At 39.8% G+C, this 22,634-nt stretch overlaps 1 protein-coding gene across 1 annotated transcript; it reads left to right on the top strand.

Moving 5' to 3' along the window:
• Positions 1–7,772: 7,772 nt before the first annotated feature.
• Positions 7,773–11,626, top strand: LOC104238512 (pentatricopeptide repeat-containing protein At5g64320, mitochondrial). Its single transcript, XM_009792885.2, has 2 exons — positions 7,773–8,237; positions 8,933–11,626. The coding sequence occupies exon 2, from the start codon at positions 9,082–9,084 to the stop codon at positions 11,233–11,235; it is 2,154 nt and encodes a 717-aa protein (XP_009791187.2). The 5' UTR covers positions 7,773–8,237; positions 8,933–9,081; the 3' UTR covers positions 11,236–11,626.
• The last annotated feature ends 11,008 nt before the right edge of the window (positions 11,627–22,634 follow it).

Raw genomic sequence — 22,634 nt, 5'->3', positions numbered from 1 at the left:
GAACCTGATTCCTCGTTATCTGGCTATGAAAATCACCTTCACGAAATAACTGGCTAAAAGTATTTTTTGGCTGTGTCTAACTTACTTTAATACCGTTGCAGGTAAACACGCATGATGAGTATAGAAGTTGTAGATACAGTGCATGAATGATAAAAGAGGATTTGATTTCTTCAAATAAAAGGTCAAGAACCTGGTTCTTGTACCAAAGGTTAGTAGTTCTGTGCACCCTTTAATACACGTCTTAAAAAGGGTACAAAACACAATTGCCATGTTATTCAACTTTTCAGATTCTGTTGTCACGTCTCTTCACTTCAAATCGTTCAATATCCCTCTGAAACATTGCACTTCTCCATACCCAACCGCCGTTTCAGAACCGGTGCCTATTCCTCTCTCTTCATAATTATCCTCTCCTCCTAAAAACCATTTTCTGTTCTCCCTAACCATAAGTCCTCCATTAGAATTTCCCAAAAGCATCTTCACATTATTTTTCCAGTGGCTGAGACAAACTCCGACCTTCCTGCCTCAGTCGTACCTACTACTGATAAACCTAGGGAGACTTCCGTTCCTACTGAGCCTTCCTTACCCACTCTTACCCTTCCCGCTAAAATCACACCTCACCCAGATTCCATGTCTGTCTCTCTATTTTAGAAACCCCTAAAATTGCTGCTCCGCCCTCTCTATCTTCTGAGGTTCCCACTAGTCAAAGACTAAGTGAAGAACAAGGTCAAAACCCTGAGGTCACAGAGAGTTTCGCCATCGTTGCTACCGATTCCGTGGTAGCAGTAGTACCAATTGAGGAAGAGAATGATGTCTGTTGATAGTGTACTGCATGAGATCATCTCTCAGAAAAACGAGGTACAAGGTGTGGAGGGTGAAGGGGCCATTATAACTGTTGAAGGCGAAGCACTAGCAGATACTACTGGGCCCTCACATGAGGAAATTGATCCCTCTCCGGAGGACCCAGGTCAGGGCTCTCATTCCCAAGACAGTTCTGCTCTTGCATTCACTGTTGTGCCCTTGGAAATACAAGTACCTGAAATGAGGTCCAGTGATGAGGAGGACTTAGATAACGTGGCTCTTGACTCGTTCATAGTTAAGCGTAGGGTTGTGTCCACTCCTGAGTCTGAAACCAAATGACCTACTACCAGGCTTCAAGCTAAGGTGGCCTACGATTCTGCCCTTCAAAAGAGTAAGAAAAGTAGTAAGAAAAAAAAGAGGAAGTTGGTAAAAGACAGTGTACTCGTAAGCGATGAGTCGATCCCTATAGTAGAGGTGGAAGAAGAAACACTAGATGAACCTGGTTCTCTGGTTAGACGATCTCAGAAAAAGAAAATGCCTGCTTCAATAGAAAAGGGGTCACCTTCTAGCTCCAAATTGAAGGAGGTTGTGAGTGAGTTCTCGATGTCTGATGAGGATGTTCTAGTCAAATCCAAGGGAAAAGGAAAATTAAGTGGTGAGAAGTCCAAAAAACGCAAGTCTGGAATTGTTCAGGAACCTGGTTCTGTGAAGAGATTAAGGAGTGAAGTCAGTCTTGGCTCAGAACGCTTAAGGCACCAAAGGGTTCTACTGGGTTGTACATGTGACCCCACAATCTCTGAGATGGCTGGCATGCGACAGATTCTTGAAATGGTTGAGTTTCAACGATGAGGGCATCTATTTCAAATCCTTAAGGCTTATGAGGATGAGGTGCAAAGCTTCTTTGCTAGCCTTTTTCCCGTTGAGACTGACCACAGCTGTGTTTTGGTGAATGGACTGGATATAGTATTTGATGTAAAGCTGCTTGGTGAAATTCTTAAAGTTCCCACAACCGGTGTGTCCAATGTAAAGGATGTTTGTCAATTTAACTTCAGAAATACCGTGGTAAAGGACAACGCAAACCAGAAGGGGGACCAGATCCATAAGAAGGCGTTACTCCCTGCCTATCAGCTATTTTTTAAATTAGTCAACAAAGTTCTATTGCCTCGAGCTAAGAGGAGGTCCATGACCTCTAAGTCTGACCTGTTCTTGCTCGTTTGGCAAAGGAGAATGCTGATCTCAGGGCGAAAGTAGAGAACTTGAAAGCAGAACTGCTCAATGAGCAAAAGTCGGCCAATGCCCGAATAGACCTTGTTCTCCAAACATTTGTTGTAGCCTCCAAGCCTTCTACTCCTAGTGCCCCATAAGTATCCCTTTAGTGACCAGATTCTGGAAATGTTCTTCAGTTTTTTTTGTTGTTTTGGCACATGTTTTTTTTTTATGTGGTTGGGATGAAACACTATTGCTCCCGTTTTAACAGTCCAATATTGCCTCTTACTTTTTAAGCAAAGTCATATTAAAATTTTATCAATATAAATTCTATCCTTTTTTATTATATCAGTGCTTTACTTCTATATTTTTATTCTCTATCATGTTTGTATGCACATATGTGGCATGAGTTAGCTTGGTTGGACTTCTTTGTGTTGTTCTTTTGTTTGTGTCTTTTTATTGATGCCAAAAGAGGGGAAATAATAGTATAATATGACCATAAAGTCAGGGGGAATAAAGTTAGGGGGAGCATATAAAGTCAGGGGGAACTTGTGTTCTCCTGTTACTTAATCGGATTCTCTTTGCTCTAAATCCACGTTATCAATGTTAAGTTTGTCATCATCAAAAAGGGAAAATTGATAGGTTTTCAATATCTTTGCCTTGTGTTTTGATGATCTAACAATCTTAATGTCAAGGACCAGATAGCGAACTTGACTCACTTGGACTACACTGTATTTAACGGATTCCAGCTAAATGTGAACTGCTACAGCTTCAGGAGCTAGGAAACTAAACAAGGACCTGATACCCTTGTGGTTCCCTCATAGCAGTACAAAGTCAATTGGACACAGCTGGAAATGAAGTGACTGCATGCACTGTTTCTACCGCACTGCACTGTTTCCAGCGCCCACTCACTTCTTGACCAACTAAAGTGCTCATATCATTTCAAGTGATGTGATCAAGGTGTACTAACATGAGTTTATATTAAAACATTACTTGAATGTTTCAGTTTCTCATTCAAGCCTTTTGCAAAAACAGAGAAATCAATCCTCACGAGCTTGAAGAACAAAGTTGAACACGACCACGGACCAGTTCCTAAAGTTAGCTTGTTGTTGTCCTTAGTTGAGTTGTAACTTTGTGATTGTACTTATTGAATCTCCTAAATTTCTTAGCTAGAAACGTTGATTAGGAATCCTCTTGTAAAATCCGTAAACTCTTTGAGTTTATTTTGTGATTAGGTTTAGTCATAATCAAAAGCCTTTGTAAATGTAGAGTGACAAAGTGGCTTGTGGTGAGAGCATCACAAGTTAGTAAACGTCTTTATAACTAGGGACTCACAAAGTGGCTTCTGGTAAGAGTACCACAAGTTAGTTGAGTTGAATTCTTTGTAATGGAGTCATTACAAAGTGGCTTGAAATAGGTTTTTACAAGTTAGTAAGGTTGAAAGCCTACTAGTGTAGGTCGTAGTTTTTGGTCCCCTTGTGTGGGATTTTTCCACGTAAAAATTCCGTGTCTCATTTACTTACAATTTATTAGCATTCTCAGCAGAATCTCGTAGAGGACCAGGTACTCTACTGTTTGGCGGACTCATACAAACTAACAATATAGATGGGCAAATCCATATCATTATATAGACGGACAACTTCACATCACTATATAGATGGATAATTCCATATCAACATATAGACGGATAAATCCATACCAACATATAGACGGACAAATCTCCATTACCAAATAGATGGATAAATCCATATCAACATATTGACGGATAAATCTCCATCACCATATAGACAGACAAATCCACGACAGCATATAGAAGCATCAAATCCAACACAACATATAGAAGTATCAAATCCATGACAACATATATAAGTATCAAATCCATGAAGAGGTCAACTTAAGGTGCAAAGGGACTTCAACGTCCATCTTAAGATTGAAAAATTATAATTTCTTTTAACGACAAACCTACGAAGAGGTCAACGTAAGGTGCAAAGGGACTTCAACATCCACCTTAAGATTATAAAATTATAGTTCCTTTTAAGGACAAACTCGAGAAGAGGCCAACTTAAGGTGCAAAGGAACTAACATGTCCACCTTAAGATTGGCAAAAATAGGAAACTTCAACTTGAAGACTTGGCGGACTTGCAGATTTTAACTTGGAGACCAACAAATTTGAATATTTGACATACTTAAAAATTTGGTGGACTTTGATGCTTCAACTTGAAGATCGGTGGAATTTTAAACTTCAACTTGAAAAATTAGTAGACTTGAAGACTTCAGCTTTAACATTTGTAGGGCTTAAATAATTCAACTTGAAGACCGGCGAATCGAAGGACTTCAAATTGAAGACCGGCGGGCATGAAGACTTGGAAGGATTGAATACTTCAACTTAAAGGGTGGTGGAATTGCAAAATTCAACTTGAAGAGCGACATACTTGAAGATTTGGAGGGCTTAAATAATTCAACTTGATGACCGGCGAACTTGAGCACTTCAACTTGACCACCGACAGACTTAAAGACTTGGAGGGCTTGAATATTTCAACTTCAAGACTGGAGGACTTGCAGACTTCAACTTGAAGATTTGGCATTCTACTAGAAGTCTACATCCATCTATCAGAGATGCCAATTTGCTATGGAGGCTTGCCCTCATTGAACCACCAATCCTTGATAAGGCATAAAGTTCATGTAAGCCTGATTTTAAAGTTCCAATCAAGTGGATTATATTCCATAATTCTTCCTTCGAACAATGATTAGGGTAATATGTATATTTTTAACTCATGCGACTGAACTTAGAATGAAACTCTAAGCTGCCTACGTACCTTGGTGAAAATGATCAAGTCATACCGTAGTTTAGAATGGGTGAGTTCTTTTTTGTTTTTTTCTTTATGTCCTAACTTTTGCCTAGGCTGACTCTTTTGAGGTTTTCAACCTAGCGAACTTTTTTGGTGGGCCGTACACAATTTAGACTCATGCGGGCAGGAGCATAGGAACATGCAGTTTGGGCTTGTGCGTCAAGAAGCGTGGCGATTTGGAATTTAAGCTCGTATTTTGAGGAGCTTTACAACCTGAAGATTTTGCTCAAATTTGAAGAGCTTCATGACATGTAGTTTAGGATCGTGCGTCCAAGAGTGTTCCAAATTGAATATTTAGCTTACAATTTGAAGTTCTACTCGAATTTGAAGAACTTCGTTACTTGAAGATTTAGCTCACAGTTGAAGAGCTTTGCAGCTTGAATAATTTGCTCGAATTTGAAGAGCTTTGCAACTTGAAAACTTTGTTCAAATTTTAAGAGCCTTACATCTTAAAGTTTGGCTTTAATTTGAAAAGCTTTGCTACTTGAAGTCTTTGCTCGACTTTGAAGAGATTTCGACTTGAGTCTTTGCTCGAATTTGAAGAGCTTTGCAACTTGAAGATTTTGCTTGAATTATAAGAGCTTTACGTCTTAAAGCTTTAGTTCAAAATTGGGGAGCTTCGTGACATATAATATAGACTCATGCACCAAGAAGCATTACAACTTGCAGTTTAGGCTCGTGCGTTGAAGAGCATTATAACTTGCAGTTTACGCTCGAGCGCTGAGGAGCATTATAACTTGCAGTTTAGGCTCGTGCGTTGAAGAGCATTGCAACATATAGTTTAGGCTCGTGCATTGAAGAGAATTATAACTTGCAGTTTAGGCTCATGGATTAAGGAACGTTACGACTTGCGGTTTAGGCTCATGCGTCAAGGAGTATTGCAACATGCATGGACTTTTCAGTTTCATCTACGGCTAAATACTTGCCCCTATTATCAGCATCGTCTGCTTCTACTTCATCATGAGGCTCAAAGCTAGGAAACCTTTGATCTCTATTTGCAGCCATACTCAATTCCATATCATGTGCACGAGTTGCTAGTTCTTCAAATGTTTTGGGCTCTAAGCCTTGTAAGATATGGCAAAGACTCCAATGCATGCCTTGAATATACATTTTGATGCCACAAGTTTCGCTAAGGCGATCTTTGCAGTTGAGGCTTTAGCTCCTCCAACGGTTGATGAAGTCAATAACTAGCTCATACTTTCTTTGATAAGTGTTTGTAAGTTCGATCATGCTTACGATGCGTCTTGTTCTATAGAAACGATTGAGAAACTTTTGCTCCAACTGCTCTCAACTATCGATAGAACCAGGTTCGAGATCTGTGTACCAATCGAATGCATTACCTTTGAGAAAACGAACAAACTGTTTGACAAGATGATCCCCATAAGTCCCAGCATTGTTACATGTCTCGACGAAATGTGGCACATGTTCTTTGGGATTTCCTTTTCCATCAAATCGTGAAGTTTTAGAGGTTGATATCCAGTAGGCATCTTCAAGTTATCAATCTGTTGTGTGTATGACTTTCATATGCGAGGGAAGATTTAATCATAGGATCAATTTTATCTTCAATTATCCCCATGATGAAGTCCTTCAATTGATCAATATGAATTAAACCTTCTGAAGAAATTTTGATCTCTTTGACTATTGTCGTTTGCCTCGCAGAGGATTCTCCCTCTTGTTTATCTTCAGAAATCTCCACAGGTGCTTGAATTTATTTTGCTTCTGCTAAGATCTCGATCTCACTTTCTAACTTTTCGAGGCGAGTATCTCGATCCTTCATATACTTGGTCAACTTCTCAAGTGCTTTGGTCAAATTTGCAAGTTGTTCTTCCATGGTTGAATTGTTAGATCTTGTTCTTGAACTTGGAAAAGAAGAGATGAGAGGTAGAGATCGTTCCACTGGGCGTGCCAAAATTTGTAGACAATAAATTGTGTCGAGAAAATAAAATCAAGACCGGAAAATATTGCAACGATCGTAGTATTTCATTTCAAATAATTTGAGTGTACAATCTCTATGAATCTCCTGATTCTTCTTTCTAAATTTAAAATATAGTCCAAATATAGTCCAAATTATTTTATTGAATATAAATTTAATAAAATTTAAATGCTTACAATATATTGCAGAATTCAGGGATCTTAGTCCCAACTTTAGCTGATATAATCAATTTATTATGAGAACAAGCAACACACGAGAATTCTTGAAGAATCTTCTAGTTCTTCACTATATGTTTATCTGAATTCTCAAATAGCTCATTTAAAAATAACAAATAAAAACTTTAAGTTTATCATGGCATGTGCTATCTCTTAGTAAACTTCTGGTTTACTGTGGCACAAACCTTTGCATCAGCAAATTTCTGATTTACTGTGATACATGATGTAGTACAAATTAAAGAATACATATTCACAAAAAAAAAATATTTTTTTCTTGTGATAAGTTAGTATTTTTTAAGTCTTTTCAGTAATTTCTTATATTGTCCTAGGTACATAGTTAGTTAATATTTTACCTCACTATTTTAATTTATAGCCCGTTTGGCCAAGCTGCAAAAATCAGTTTATTTTGAGAAACGTTTTTTTTTAAAGTACTTTTGGTGAGAAACAGTTTGTGTTTGGCTAATTAGTTTGAAAAATACTTCTAAGCAACAATTAGTGTTTGGTCAAGCTTTAAAAAACTGTTTCTAAGTGTATTTTTCTCAAAAGTGCTTCTCAAAAAAATGCTTTTGGAGAGAAGCTACTTTTTTCTGCTTCTCCAAAACTGTTTCTGCTTCTCCTCAAAAGCACTTTTTTTTTCTTGCAGAAGCTTAGCCAAACACCTCAATTTTTGACAAAAAATAAGCTTGGCCAAACAAGCTATTAGTAGGATACTCTTTTAATTTTGTTTGTTATTCTTTAAAAGAAAAGAAATTAAAAGAGAAAAAGGAACGAAAAAAGGGTTGCTGCCTTCTCTTCTTTCATTTCATCTTCCTTCCCTTAGTTCTAGCCATCGAACACAGCCTTTCTCTACTATCCAATGACCTCTGTTTTCTTCCATTAAAACACACCAAAACAACCCTTTCTTCCACCAAAACCTCCAAAACTCAGCTGAAAACAGCCCCCAAAACCACCAAAAATCAGCTCCTTTCTTCCACCAGAAAATACCTCAAACCAGCTCAAATCCCACCCCAAAAGTGCAGCAAAAATAGCCACCAAACAGTCCCAAAAAACACCCCAAAAGCAGCTCCAAAACCAGCAAAAAACAGCCACCAATTCATCGATTTTGCAAGGTCGCAAGTCGCGATTTTCCGTCGAGGTTCCGTCGCCGGTTCGAAGTTCCAATCAGTAGCTCGTTTGAGTGTTGCTGTTTCTTTTGGTGCACGCTCCTTTGCATACGTAGCAAATTCAGCAATAAAGGTTCGCGTTTCTTCATTCTTCTTTACTTTTATTTAGCTCCCTTTGTTACTCTTTCTCATTACTCTATTTGTTCTATGAAAAATCCTCTGTTTTCGCTATTTTTTTTTTTGTGTGAAAGAAGAATGGATTTTGCTTGAAATTGAAGCTTTCCCTTACCGAGATGCTATTTTGCAAGAAAAGAAAAACTCTAGGCGGGCAATGTGCTGTGAATTTTCAGTCATCACGTTAAGTTTTTGGTGAAATCAACAAGTTCTTTTGTCTCTTAGAAACTTGAATTTTTGGAAAATCGTGATTGAACTTGAATTGAATTGGATTGGTAAATTGGTTTGGCGTAAAATTTGATTTTGAATTGTGATTTGTGAATCATTATTAAGAAAAATTGTGATTTGTGAACTGAATTGAATTTTACTAGAGATTGATACTGTAGATTGTGTTCACTATACAAAAACTTGTTTGAACGATAGTGAAGTAAATTATGTTCGGAATGATAGTTTGATACTAATAAATTGTTATTCTGCAATTGTTTTTTATTATATTTACCTTATATTGTTCGGTTTTACGTTGTTATGACTGGCAAGTTTCTGTGGTTTAGTGGACCTCAATTCCTGTGTCCACCATTTCTATTAATATTAATATATGTCTTTGGTTTTTGTTTTTGTACTTATGGTTTTTTATCTTATTCTTGAATGTTTTAGGAAAAGAAATGTCTTCGCTTACAATATGGAGCTAAAATGGGTTTATTCATAAACCAAATTGGAGAAGCTTTCATGGCAATTCTTGAATAAGTATCTGAATAACATATAATGGCTAGTTTCTGAAATTTCTGCACTGCCCATTTGAAGGTATGCTGAAAAGGTCGAAACTTTTGATTCACATACGTGAAGAGCTAGGAACTCTGTATAAGAATCCTTCTTTTGCATTTTGTACTTGTATGACTGATGACAAGTGTGGTAACGCTAAAGGCAGTGGTGGGTCGGAGTCCGAGAATGAATGGGAAAGATTGCTTAAGCCTTTTAACCTCAAGCAACTCCAAAGATCACTTAATAAAATTACCCCGTATCAGCTCAATAAATTATTGGCACTGCCTTTGGATGTACCAACATCGATGGAGCTATTCCAGTGGGCCGGTAGCCAGACGAGCTATTGCCACTCATTTGATGTCTACTATACTTTGATTGACAAACTTGGGACTGCCAAGGAATTTAAGATTATAGATAGATTGTTATTACAGATGAAAGATGAAGGGGTAGTTTTCAAAGAGTCCCTCTTTATTGTGATAATGAAGCATTATGGAAGAGCTGGTTTACCAGGGCAGGCAACTAGAATACTATTGGATATGTTGAATACTTTCTCTTGTGAACCCACATTTAAGTCATACAATCAAGTATTGGATATTCTGTTGGCTGAAAATTGTCCAAAAGTTGCTCCGAATGTGTTTTATGAAATGTTAGGGAAAGGTATTTCTCCTTCTGTATTCACTTTTTCTCGAGTGATACAAGCATTATGTATAGTCAATGAGGTAGACTCTGCTTGTTCACTTCTTAGAGACATGACAAAACATGGGTGTGTACCAAATTCAGTGATTTACCAGATTCTTATTCGTGCACTTTCAAAGTCTGATAGGGTAAATGATGCATTGAAACTTTTGGAGGAGATGTTTCTTATGGGTTGCATACCCGACATCAATACTTTCAATGACATTATCCATGGGCTTTGTCGAGCTGATAGGATTCATGAGGCTGCAAAACTGGTGGATCGGATGCTTCTCCGAGGTTTCACCCCCGATGCTATAACTTATGGCTTTCTGATGCATGCTTTATGTCGAACAGGGCAAGTTGATGAAGCAAGGGTTCTTCTCAACAAAGCACCTGAGCAGAATAATATCATCTTTAATATGTTGATTAATGGCTATGTGACTAATGGACGGTTTGATGAAGCAAAAGCCATTCTGAATGAGAACATGTTGATTAAAGGTTATCAACCAGATGTTTATACATACAACATTCTGATTCGAGGTCTTTGCAAGAAGGGATCTTTGTCTTCGGCTCATGAAGTTGTAAAAGAAATGTCATCCGATGGTTGCCAGCCCAATGTGATCACATACACAACCTTGATTGATGGCTTCTCCAAGGCTGGCCGTCTACAGGAAGCTTATGACCTTGTTACTGAGATGTCAGCAAAAGGTCTCAGCCTAAATGTAGTGGGTTTTAACTCTCTTATATCAGCTTTGTGTAAACAAGGAATGATTCAACAGGCATTAGAAATTTTTGGTGATATGTCAAGCAAAGGATGTAAACCAGACATTTTCACATTCAATGCTTTGATTTCAGGTTTTTGCAAGGTAGACAAGATGGGTGAAGCATTGGGGATGTATCGAGATATGTTCCTTGAGGGAGTTATTGCCAATACAGTTACCTACAACACATTGATTCATGCTTTCTTGAGGAAAGGTAAAACCCAAGAGGCGCTTAAGCTTGTGAATGATATGCTATTCAGAGGATGTCCCCTTGATGAAATCACATACAATGGCCTCGTAAAAGCACTTTGTAATGATGGAGCAATTGAGAGAGCAGTTGGACTTTTTGAAGAAATGCTGACAAAGGGAATAAAACCTAATCATGTAACACGCAACATCTTGGTCAATGGCTTTTGTAGAATAGGGAAGGTTCAAAATGCCCTTGAGTTTCTGAGAGACCTGGTACATCGTGGATTGACACCTGATATAGTCACGTACAACAGTCTGATAAATGGCTTTTGTAACAATGGTCGAATTCGAGAAGCTCACAACCTCTTTGAAAAATTAGAAGTTGAAGGAGTTTGTGCTGATACTTTCACTTATAACACCTTGATTTCTTCCTATTGTAAAATGCACATGCTTGATGATGCTTATACCCTGCTTACTAGAGGCATAGCTGTTGGTTTCATTCCCAATAATGTCACATGGTACATACTGGTGAGAAATTTTGTTCGAAAGAGTTATGAGTCAGTAACGAGGTAGGTTAGTCAATATGAGCAAGAATTGATGGGTGGCTAGGCATCTCTATGTTTGCTGTTGATGAGCCTCTTTTGAGTATGATCTTAATCAGGTCCCTGTGTTGATTCTCTATCTTCTGAAGTTGTAGCAGTTCACATTAGCTGGAATCTGTTGATTTGAGTTGTGTACCAAGTGTGTTAGGTTCCATATCTGGTTCTTTGATAGTAAGTTTGTTAGATCATCAAAACATAATACTAAGACATTGTAAACCCATCAATTTCCCCCCTTTTGATGATGACAAACTTAGAAATTGATAACACACGTTTAGAGCAAAATTAACCAGATGAAGCAACATGAACCTCACAATTTCCCCTGACTCTATGCTTCCCCCTTAATCAGATCCTTGTTTCAATTATATTTCCCCCTTTTGGCATCATTAAAAATACACAAGCAAGCAATCCGCATAAAGAAGTCTAGCCTAGCTAACTCATGTCACATATGTGCACACAACATGATAGAAAAGAGAAACAGAGAAGCATAAGCATTAAACAAGAAAAGATGATAGTTTTTATAAAACATATGCCTCTACTATACAGCAAAGGCAGATATTGGACTGTTATCAGCGGGAGTAGTAAAAGTGCATCCCATCCACACCACAAAAAGAAACAAAAACAACTGCCAAAGTCATCAAAACAAAAACAGAATAATCCAGAAACTAGTCACTGAAGGGCTGCCTAAAGGACACTAGGAGGAAGGGGCTTGGAGGCTGCAGCAAGGGTATTGAGAACTAGATCTATTTGGGCATTCACTGACATTTGCTCGGTGAGCAGTTTCTCCTTCAGGTACTCCACTTGTTCTCTGAGATGCATTTTCTTTAGTCAGACGAGCTGACTCTCCAGTATGGCATTCCTTGCCTTCAACTTTCGAATCTCCTCAGTAGCACTATTTTGAGCATTGATGGGCTAAGAGATTGTCGAAGTGTTGCCGACCCCTCCATTCTTTTCGATACACTCGCATTCCTCCAAAGTAGTTTGAGAGAAGGTCTGCTTCTTGGTCCCTACTATAGACTGTCCCAAGGCACTTTGAAGAACTTGAAGACGTGCACGATAAGAAATCCATATTGAAGACCATGGTTTCCATCCTTGAAAGTTGTCACCTTCTGCATGTGCTCAATCATGATGGCAGGAAAGTTTACAGCTTTAAACCCATCCAGTGCTTCCATCAGATACAAGTCAGATTTGGAAGTAATGGACCTTCTCTCAGCACGGGGTAAAAGAACCTTGTTCACCAGCTCGAACAATAACTGATAAACCGGAAGCAGAGCTTTTTTGTGAACCCGTTCCCCCCGCTGGACTGCACCTTCCTTCACAATAGCATTTCTGAAATTTGACACACACACATTCTTCATAGAAGACTTACCATCAACAGGGACCTTAAGAATGTCCCCAAGCAGAGCAACATCCAACACAATATCCACTCCATTAACTAAAGCACAGATATGGTCAGTGTCAAAAGGAAAGAGGTATGCATAGAAGCTTTGGACCTCATCCTCATAGACCTTGGGCACATCCACTTTGAACAGATGTCCCCAACTATTGAAACTCGACCAGGTTAATTATTTGTCATATTCTGGCCATTTCAGAGATTGCCGGGTCAAAAGTGCGACCCCACAAGACCTTTTGGTACCCCAGTCGTTCTTTAGTAGATAGACTCTCACGCTTCACTCTCTTTGCAAAATCAGGTTCCCTCACAGTTTCCACCTTCCTCTTTCCAGCTGACGTTTCTAACACGTCCTCATCAGACAATGACTGGTCACTCACTACTTCTTTTAACTTTCCACAACTTTTCACTGATCTTGAACTTGGCGTAGCAACACCTTCCTCTCACTTATTCTTCTGAGACCTTTTCACCAAGGAACTTGGTTCCTCTTCTGCTTCCTCATCTACTTCCACCATAGGAATATTTGTCACCCCACACCTTCCCCATTTTTCACCAGCCTCTTCTTCTTCTTCTTGTTACTCATTTTACTCTTTTGTAAGGCAGATTCAAAAGCCTCTTTTGCTTGTAATCTAGTAGTAGGCTGCTTAGGAGAAAGCTCAGGAGTGGTTACTGCTCTCCTCTTGGCAATGAGTGCGTCTAGAGCAACATCATCTTGATCTTCTTCATCATTGGACTGCATACCAGGAGCCAAAATTTCCAATGGCTCAGCATCAAAGTGTGGAGAAGGACCAAGGTCAAGATTGACATGGGAAGAGGATCCTTGACCTGTTTCCTCAACAAAAAGGGTCAGATCCTTCAATAGGGGTCCCAATAGTCTCTGCTGGTGCAGAAGTTTCAAAGAGCACCACAGCTCTGGCTTCTTCTGACAACTGTATCTTTTCTCTAAAACTTAGGCACAAAAGAAATCACCCCATACACTATGCCATCAGCAGATATGGCCAATATCTTTTCTACGGTCTCTTTCTCTTGAGACTCCATGGGTTCCACAAACTCAGAAGCGGGAACAACTGAAGACTAATCAATACCAACCTTTGAGACCTCTACTACCTGCAGAACTTTACTCTGTTCTCCACCCTTGCTTTGGTCAGTGAGAATCTCAGGCGATAGAGATGAAGGATTATCGAATTTTTGGGTTTCTGAGTTCTCAACATTTAGAGTGAGAGAGAGGTCTGCGAGAGTCGCATGAGAACTAGAGGGTGTATGAAAATCTGGTTTGGAAGTGTCTTTAGCAGTGATGGTTGAGACATGGATGATAAAAGATGGTTTAACAGAGGCAGAAGAATCAAGGGTTTTCTCTGGGGTTTTCTCAACTAAGGAGGGGATTATTGGTTGATTTTCAGCCATGGCAAGGATGAAGTTGAGAATTTTGGCGAAGGACTGAAGAGAAGGATATGATCTTTCAAGAAGAAGAGAGGTTTTAATAGGAGAAGATATAATTATGAGGGAGAGAGAGAAACCGGTTCTGAAACGACGGTAGATTTATGGGGAGTTGCAACATTTCAAAGGGAGATGAAGGGATTTGAAATGAAAAGACGTGACATATAGGGTCTGAAAAGGTTGATGACATGGCACTCGACTTTTTGCATCCTTTAGTGTATGAAAAAGCACAAGACTACTAACCTGTAGTACAAGAACCATGTTCTTGACCTGTCTTTGAAAATTTCAATCCTCTTTTACCACCCATGCACTGCATCTACAACTTCTATAATTATCATGCATGTCTACCTGCAATGGCATTGAAGTGAGTTAGACTTGGCCGGAAAACACTTTAGCTAATGTTACCTGAAAGTGACTTTCATAGCCAATTGATAGGAATCGGGTTCTCAGTTAGGCTTTATTAGCCCCATCTCTAGCCTATTTCTCTCAAAATGTTCTCTACTCAATGCTTTGGTGAAGATATTTGCAATTTGTTCTTCTGTACTGCAGAACTTCATACAGATAAGCCCTTTCTCCACATTGTCTCTTAGAAAATGATGTCTCATATCAATGTGCTTGGTTCTTTTGTGTTGAACCGTGTTCTTAGCCATGTTGAGTACACTGGTGTTGTCACATAGATGAGGCACACAGTCAGTGTACACACCAAAATCTTCCAATTGCTATTTGATCCATAAGAGTTGAGCACAGCAGGAAGCTGCAATGACATATTCTGCTTCAGCTGTTGAAAGAGCCACTAAGTTTTGCTTCCTTGTGCCCCATGATATGAGACACGATCCTAGAAAGTGAGCCATTCTAGAAGTACTTTTCCTATCCACAAGATAACCTGCATAATCAGTGTCAGCATACCCAATAAGATTAAAATTGTCACCTGAGGGGTAGTACAGGACCAGGTCTTTTGTTCCCTTAAGATATCTCAAAATTATTTTGGTAGCCTTCAGATGAGATTCCTTGGGATTTGACTAAAACCTTGCACATAGCCCCACACTAAAGACAATATCAGGTCTGCTGGTAGTGAGGTAGAGAAGAGACCCAATAATGCCTCTATACATGGTTTGATTTACAGGAGATCCAGATCCATCCATGTCCAGTCGAGTAGCAGTGGCAATGGGAGTGTCAACCACTTTTGATTCTTCCATATCAAACCTTTTCAGGAGCTCCTTGATGTACTTCTGTTGGCTGATGAATGTACCCTTTGTGGACTGCTTCACTTGAAGACCCAAGAAGAAATTCAACTCACCCATCATGTTCATTTAAAACTCATTTCCTATGAGTTTTGCAAATTCTTCACACAGTGAATTACCTGTTGCCCCAAAAATGATATCATCAACATATACCTGAACGATGAGCAGGTTCCTCCCTTATTTCTTTAGGAACAAAGTGTTGTCAATTCTTCCTCTTGTAAAACCATTTTCTAAGAGAAACTTTGGCAGTCTTTCATACCAAGCTCGAGGAGCCTGCTTCAACCCATACAATGCCTTATCCAATTTAAACACATATTCAGGGTGCTCATGACATTCAAAGCCTGGGGGTTGCTTTACATAGACTTCTTCCTTAAGGAATCCATTCAGAAATGCACTTTTGACATCCATTTGGAATAGAGTGAATTCCATATGTGATGCAAAGGCAATTATGATTTTGATAGCTTCCATGCGAGCAATCGGAGCAAAAGTCTCATCATAATCAATTCCTTCTTCCTGATTGTAACCTTGAACCACTAGCCTAGCCTTGTTCCTTGTATTGTTTCCATGTTCATCAAGCTTATTCCTGAATACCCACATGGTTCCTATGATGGTTCGATCTGAGGGTCTAGGTACCAGGTGTCATACATTGTTCCTTTTGAACTGATGCAACTCATCTTGCATGGTTGTTATCCAGTTTGCATCTTTTAAGGCTTCATTGATGTTTCTAGGTTCTATTTGGGAAAGAAAGGCTGAGAAGGCAAGTGAATTTCTGGCTTTTGATATGGTTTGTACTCCTGAATCTAGAGGGGTAATTATGTTGTCAAGAGGATGAGAGCTTTTGTGTTTCCAGTTGGGCACTTGAGCCTCATTTGTGGAGGAGCTGGGTAGATCTAAATGGTTCCCTTGCATTCTTCTCTCAGCTACTTGTGGAGTACTTTGCACTGCATCAACCATTCTTTCTTCAGCTTCAGTGGTTGTAATTGTGGTACCTGGTTCCTCTCCGGCTGATGAGGAGACTGCATTGTCTTTACTTGACTCATCATGTCTGCCTTTCCATTTGTCATGTCAATGACTTTACTTGGAACTAGCAGAGGCTCTCCATCTTGATCATCCTTGTTGATTTTCTTATAGGAGGGATAGGACTCATCAAAAATTACGTGTATACTTTCCTCAACACACTGAGTTTGTTTGTTGTATATCTTGTAAGCTTTGCTTCGAGAAGAGTACCACAAAAAGATTCTTTCATCACTCTTGGCATCAAATTTTCCAAGCTAATCCTTTCCATTGTTGAGAACATAACATTTGCACCCAAATGTTCTTAGGTGAGTCAACTTGGGCTTCCTTCCATTCAGCAACTCATAGGGGGTTTTATTCAGGAGAGACCTGATCATGCACATGTTCACCAAGTAACAGGCAGTGTTGACAACTTCAGCCCAGAAGTTCTTAGCAATCCCACTGTCGATCAGCATTGTTCTTTCCATTTCCTCAAGGGTTCTGTTCTTCCTTTCCACAACTCCATTTTGCTGGGGAGTCCTTGGGGCTGAGAAGTTGTGAGTAATGCCATTCTCGTTACAGAATTCATCAAACTTAGCATTGTCAAACTCTGTTCCATGATCTCATCTAATGCATGCTACTTTTGATTTCATATTCACTTGGATTTTCTTCATAAAGGCTATGAACACTTCAACAGTTTCATCTTTTGTTCTAAGAAACAGAGTCCAAATGAATCTGGAGTAGTCATCCACTATCACAAAGATATATCTTTTTCCTCCCCTGCTTTGCACTATTATAGGACCACATAGATCCATATGAAAGAGATCAAGTGGTTTTGAGCTGCTGACATCCTTCTTTGACTTGAATGAGGATTTCACATGCTTCCCTCTAGCGCAGGCATCACAGACTTTGTGTTCTTTGAACTTGGACATGGGCAGACCACAAACCAGGTCCTTCTGAATCAACTTATTCAGTAGAGAGAAGCTTGCATGTCCTAGTCTTATGTGCCACAATTCAGCATCATCATCAACAACTTTCAAGCAACTCAGATCACCACTTTGTAAAGACTCGAAATCAGCAACATAGATGTTCTTGTATCTTTTGGCAACAAGTACCACTTCACCAGTTACCGGATTTGTAACTGTGCATATTTTGGACAAGAATTCCACCTTGTTTTCTTTATCACATATCTGGGAGACACTCAAGAGACTGTACTTAAGGCCATTGACATAGTACACATTCTAAATTGAGTGAGTGAGTGACTTTCCAATTTTTCCAACACCAAGAATGTACCCCTTTTTCCCATTTTCAAAGGATACACTCCCTCCTTGTAGGGATTTTAGAGAAAGAAAGTCCATGGTATTTCCAGTCATGTGCTTTGAGCATCCACTGTCCATGTACCATTATTGACTGCTTCCTTTCACTGTTCCCTACACAAGGAGATCACGTGTTAGATTTAGGAACCCAAGCAAGTTTGAGTCCCTTATAATAAGCAAGAGGATAAATACGTGCTCTTTTAGTCCATGCAGGTAACATGTATTTTTTATGAGTGGCGCCTGGTCCCTTTTCAGCAGTTACTCTTTCAGCAAAAGCATTGTTTTTCTATAGAGACTGAACCCTGGCTTGACAATTTTCTTTGAAATGCCCATTGTTCCCACAGTGGGTACACAGCCAATTCTCGGGTAGAGTAACATATTTGCTATGAGGGTTGTAAGGAGTTCTCTCCCTTTAAAGCCCTATTCCCTGCTTGTTACCACCATTATTGACATACATGGCAGTAATAGCTTCTGAGGACCAGGTCCACTTAAGGGACTTCTCAAGATCATTTTTTACTCTTTCCAGTTCTGCTTGGAGCTACCCATTTTTCTCAAGTTCTGCACATAAACTAGTTCTCACAGCATTTAATTCGTTTTCAAGCTTAATGTGTGCCTCACTAGCTACTTCTTTCCCTTTTGCAAAATTTCCAGGCATACACTCAGCTCCAAGTTCCTCTATTGTTTCCCTTAAGTCTACAATCACTATTAAGAGGTCATCTCTCTCCTGCTCAATAGCAGTCACTTTATCCACTAAGGCATTCTTTTCTTTACTGGAATACTCAATGGTTTCTTTCAAGTCAACTACTACTACCACCAGATCATCTCTTTCGTTTTCTACACTAGTGATTTTCTCAGTTAGAACCTTCTTTTTATTTTCCAGATTATCTATAGTTTCCTTCAAATCAACCACACAGACTAACAAGCCCTCTCTGGTTTACTCAGCATATCTTAATTCAATGGTAAAGGCATCCTTATCATATACAAGACTATGATAGGCATCAATTAATACATTTGCTAATGACAAGAGTTTCTTAGGAGGGTAGGATTTTAGATTTCTCTGAACATCCCTGAATTTTACCTCATCATTGTCATCATCTACATCATTGTTTAATTGAGCCATCAAAGCAAATATTGAATCATATACATTTCTTCACTTTCAACTGCCATCATGGAACTATCACTAGCATCAGTTTCTTCTTCAGACTCACTGGAGGAATCTCCACATGCTTGTCACGACCCTAAAACCGACCCGGTCGTGATGGCACCTATCGTGAAACTAGGTCAGCCGACACAAATCCCAAATCATACCATTAGTCCTTAAAAGTCATTTTAAGCCATTAATTAACAAAATCTTGTAATATAAGTCTAAATAACCAGTGCGGAAATATAACACAAGCCCAACATTGGGGTATCACAAGTCACGAGAAACTACAACTTTGTCTAAGTACAATAAAGTCTAAAAACGTCTGGAAGATAATACAAATAAAATCTAGGGAAGATATGAGGGAGAAGAAGAGGGTTGCGAATGTGATGCAGCTACCTTGTCGACTCCAAGACCTGCTGAATGAACGATCAATGCTCGCTATCAAGACCCGCAACTCCCGGACCATCACACAAGGTGCAGGAGTAATGTGAGGACTCCAACTTAGTAAGTAAGAAAAGTAAATTAAAGCTGAGCAGTAAGAAAATAGATAATTCCACGTCATAGCACCACAACAAATACACTATATTTCCAAAACAGTACCGAAATCACTTATCTCGTAAAACAACTCAGTTTCAGTAAAACCTTTTCTTTTGAAAACATCTTTCAATAGTTTCAAACAAGGTATGAAACAGTGAGTAAAAATGATAGAAACGTAAACAGCCCCTCGGGCATAACATGTACCATAAACCGTCCCTCGGGCAAAATATTAGCGGAACGAGCCCTTCGGGATACCTCACAATCACTCGTAATCAGCCCTTGGGGCAACAACATGAATCAACAACAGCCCCTCGGGAAACATCACATCACTCATACTAGGTACTCGCACTCACTGAGGGTGTTCAAACTCCGGAGGGACTCCTACAGCCCAAGCATTATCACAAGCCATCTCGTGGCATAATAAATCAAGCCATCAACCTCTCATATATCACAAATTAGTACAACATGTTGCGGCACGCAGCCCGATCCCATGATATCCTCACAACACAGGCCCTCGACCTCACTCATTCAGAAACCTCTCAAGCCACTCGGGCAACAGTAAAACAGGATGTTCAGCCCAAAATATCATTTAAAGTATCAAAACAAAGTAAATACGGCTGAGTTGTGAAATCAGTAAAACACAGCATGACTGAGTACAGATATTAAGTCAAAACAATGAGGAATAGTAGTAAAAAGTTCCTAAGACTCCAAACCGTTGGCACGAGGCCCAAATATGGCATTCAGCCCAAAAATAGTAATACTTTGCAAAACAAATAGTATCAAATAGTTTTCAATCAAATACGTGACTTAATATTCATACGGGACGGGCCAAGTCACAATCCCCAACTATGCACGCCCCATGCTCGTCATCTAGTGTGTGTGTCACCTCAAAGTAGCACAATGATGTAAAATCCGGGGTTTCATACCCTAAGGACAACATTTGCAATCACTACTTACCTCAAACCGGTCAAAACTCTAGCCCGTGATGCCCTTGCCTCTCGAATCGGCCTCCAAATGCTCTGAATCTACCAAAATTAGTATCACATCGTTAATATATCTTAAAGGAACAAAGACCAAGCAAAAATAATCAAATTAACACAAAAATCCCAAAATTGGCCAAACCCGACCCTTGAGCCCACGTCTCGGAATCCGATAAAAATTACATCACAAAAATCCTTATCCTCCCACGAGTCCATACATACCAAAAACATCGAAATCGGACCTCAAATGGCCCCTCAAATTCCCACTCAAAATTCTCCAAAACTCAAGCCCTAGCCTTCAATTTTAACCCTTAAATCCCACTAATTTCATGTCTAATTAGTTAGAAATCATCATAGAATCGAGTATTGAGTTCAAAAACCTTACCTCCAAGTGTTACCCCTTGAATCCATCTTCAATTCCTCTCAAAAAACTTCAAGTCCGAACACAAATGGTGGAGAAATGACCAAATTTTGCGAATGCCTCTATTTATACTTTCTGCCCAGCAAAACCGCACATGCGGTACCAATGTCGCATCCACGGTCCTCATTAACCAGCCAAATCTCCGCTTCTGCGGATTTTCATTAACCAGCCAAACTCTGCTTCTGCGGTCGCCTAGCCGCAGCTGCGGTCACGCAGATGCGGCGACCTAGCTGCACCTACGGTTCCTCTGCAGACCTGCGCCTCAAGACCGCTCCTGCGAAGCTTGCACCTGCGGTGCCCAATCCGTAGGTGCAGATATGATAGAAGCAGCACACGAGCTGCATTTCCTCAAGTCTAAATTTTTCCGAAAACCATCCGAAATCATCCCGAGGTCCCCGGGATCCCAACCAAAAATACGAATAAGTCACATACCACTATTCCAACTTATTCTAACCTTCGAAACACTCAAAACAACACTGAAACACCAAATCACCCTCGGATTCAAGCCTATGGATTTCCAAACTTTCAAATTCCGCATCTGATCCAAAAACCTATCAAACCTCATCCGAATGGCCTGAAATTTTGCAAACACGTCACAAATGATACAACGGACCTATTCCAATTTCCAGAATCCCATTTCGACACCGATATCAAGATTTACACTACCGACTAGAAAATGCCAAAATTCCAATTTCGCCAATTCAAGCCTAAATCTCTCACGGACCTCCAAAATACATTCTGATCACGCTCCTAAGTCCCAAATCACCTAACGAAGCTATCCGAATCATCAAAATTCACATCTGGGACTTTATACACATAAGTCAACATCCAGTTGACTTTTCCAACTTAAGCTTACTCAAAAGAGACTAAGTGTCTCATTCCTCTACAAAACAACTTAGAACCCAAACCAACCAACGCGATAAGATGAAATACAGCTGAACAACACATTACGAAATTGAAATGGGGAAAACGGAGTGGTAACTCATGAAATAACTGGCTGGGTTGTTACATCCTCCCCTCTTAAACAAACGTTCATCCTCGAACGAGTCAAGAAACATACCTAGAACCTCAAATAGGTGAGGATATCTGCTCCGCATCTCCCGCTCGGTCTCCTAGGTAGCCTCCTCCATGGGCCGAACTCTCCATTGCACTTTCACTGAAGCTATATCCTTTGATCTCAACTTTCGGACCTGCCGCTCCAAAATAGCCACTGGCTCCACATTATAAGTCAAATCACCGTCTAACTGAACCGTGATGAAATCCAAAACATGAGATAGATCGCCAATATACTTCCGGAGCATAGAAACATGAAATAACGGATGCACACTCGACAAGCTAGGTGGCAAAGATAACTCAAAGCCACCTCCCCAATCCTCTGAAGCACCTTAAAAAGCCCAATGAACCGAGGACTCAATTTACCCTTCTTCCCAAATCTCATAACACCCTTCATGTGTGAAACCTTTAGTAGAACCTTCTCCCCAACCATGTAAGACACATCACGAACCTTCCTGTCAGCATAACTCTTCTGTCTCGATTGAGCTGCACGAAGCCGCTCCTGAATCACTTTCACCTTGTCCAAAGCATCCTACACCAAGTCTGTACCCAAAAGCCTAGCCTCGTCCGGCTCAAACCAACCAACTGGAGATCTACACTGCCTCCCATATAAAGCCTCATATGAAGCCATCTAAATAATCGACTTATAACTGTTGTTATATGCAAACTCCGTGAGCGGTAAAAACTGATCCCATGAACCCCCAAAATTAATGACACAAGCACGCAACATGTCCTCCAATATCTGATAGTGCGCTCGAACTGCCCATCCGTCTAAGAGTGAAAAGTTGTGCTCAACTCAACCTGAGTACCCAACTCTCGTTGCACGGCTCTTCAAAACTATAGAGTTAACTGAGTACCTCT

Source organism: Nicotiana sylvestris, chromosome 8 (assembly GCF_000393655.2).
Source record: "Nicotiana sylvestris chromosome 8, ASM39365v2, whole genome shotgun sequence".
NCBI classification, from domain to species: Eukaryota; Viridiplantae; Streptophyta; class Magnoliopsida; order Solanales; family Solanaceae; genus Nicotiana; species Nicotiana sylvestris.
Note: the sequence above shows the minus strand (reverse complement) of the source record. Positions and strands in the feature narration are given on the sequence as shown.

What these genes read in the sequence shown, in the direction of transcription:
- LOC104238512 (XM_009792885.2), top strand. Translation starts at nt 9,082, where the DNA reads ATGCTGAAAAGGTCGAAACTTTTGATTCACATACGTGAAGAGCTAGGA.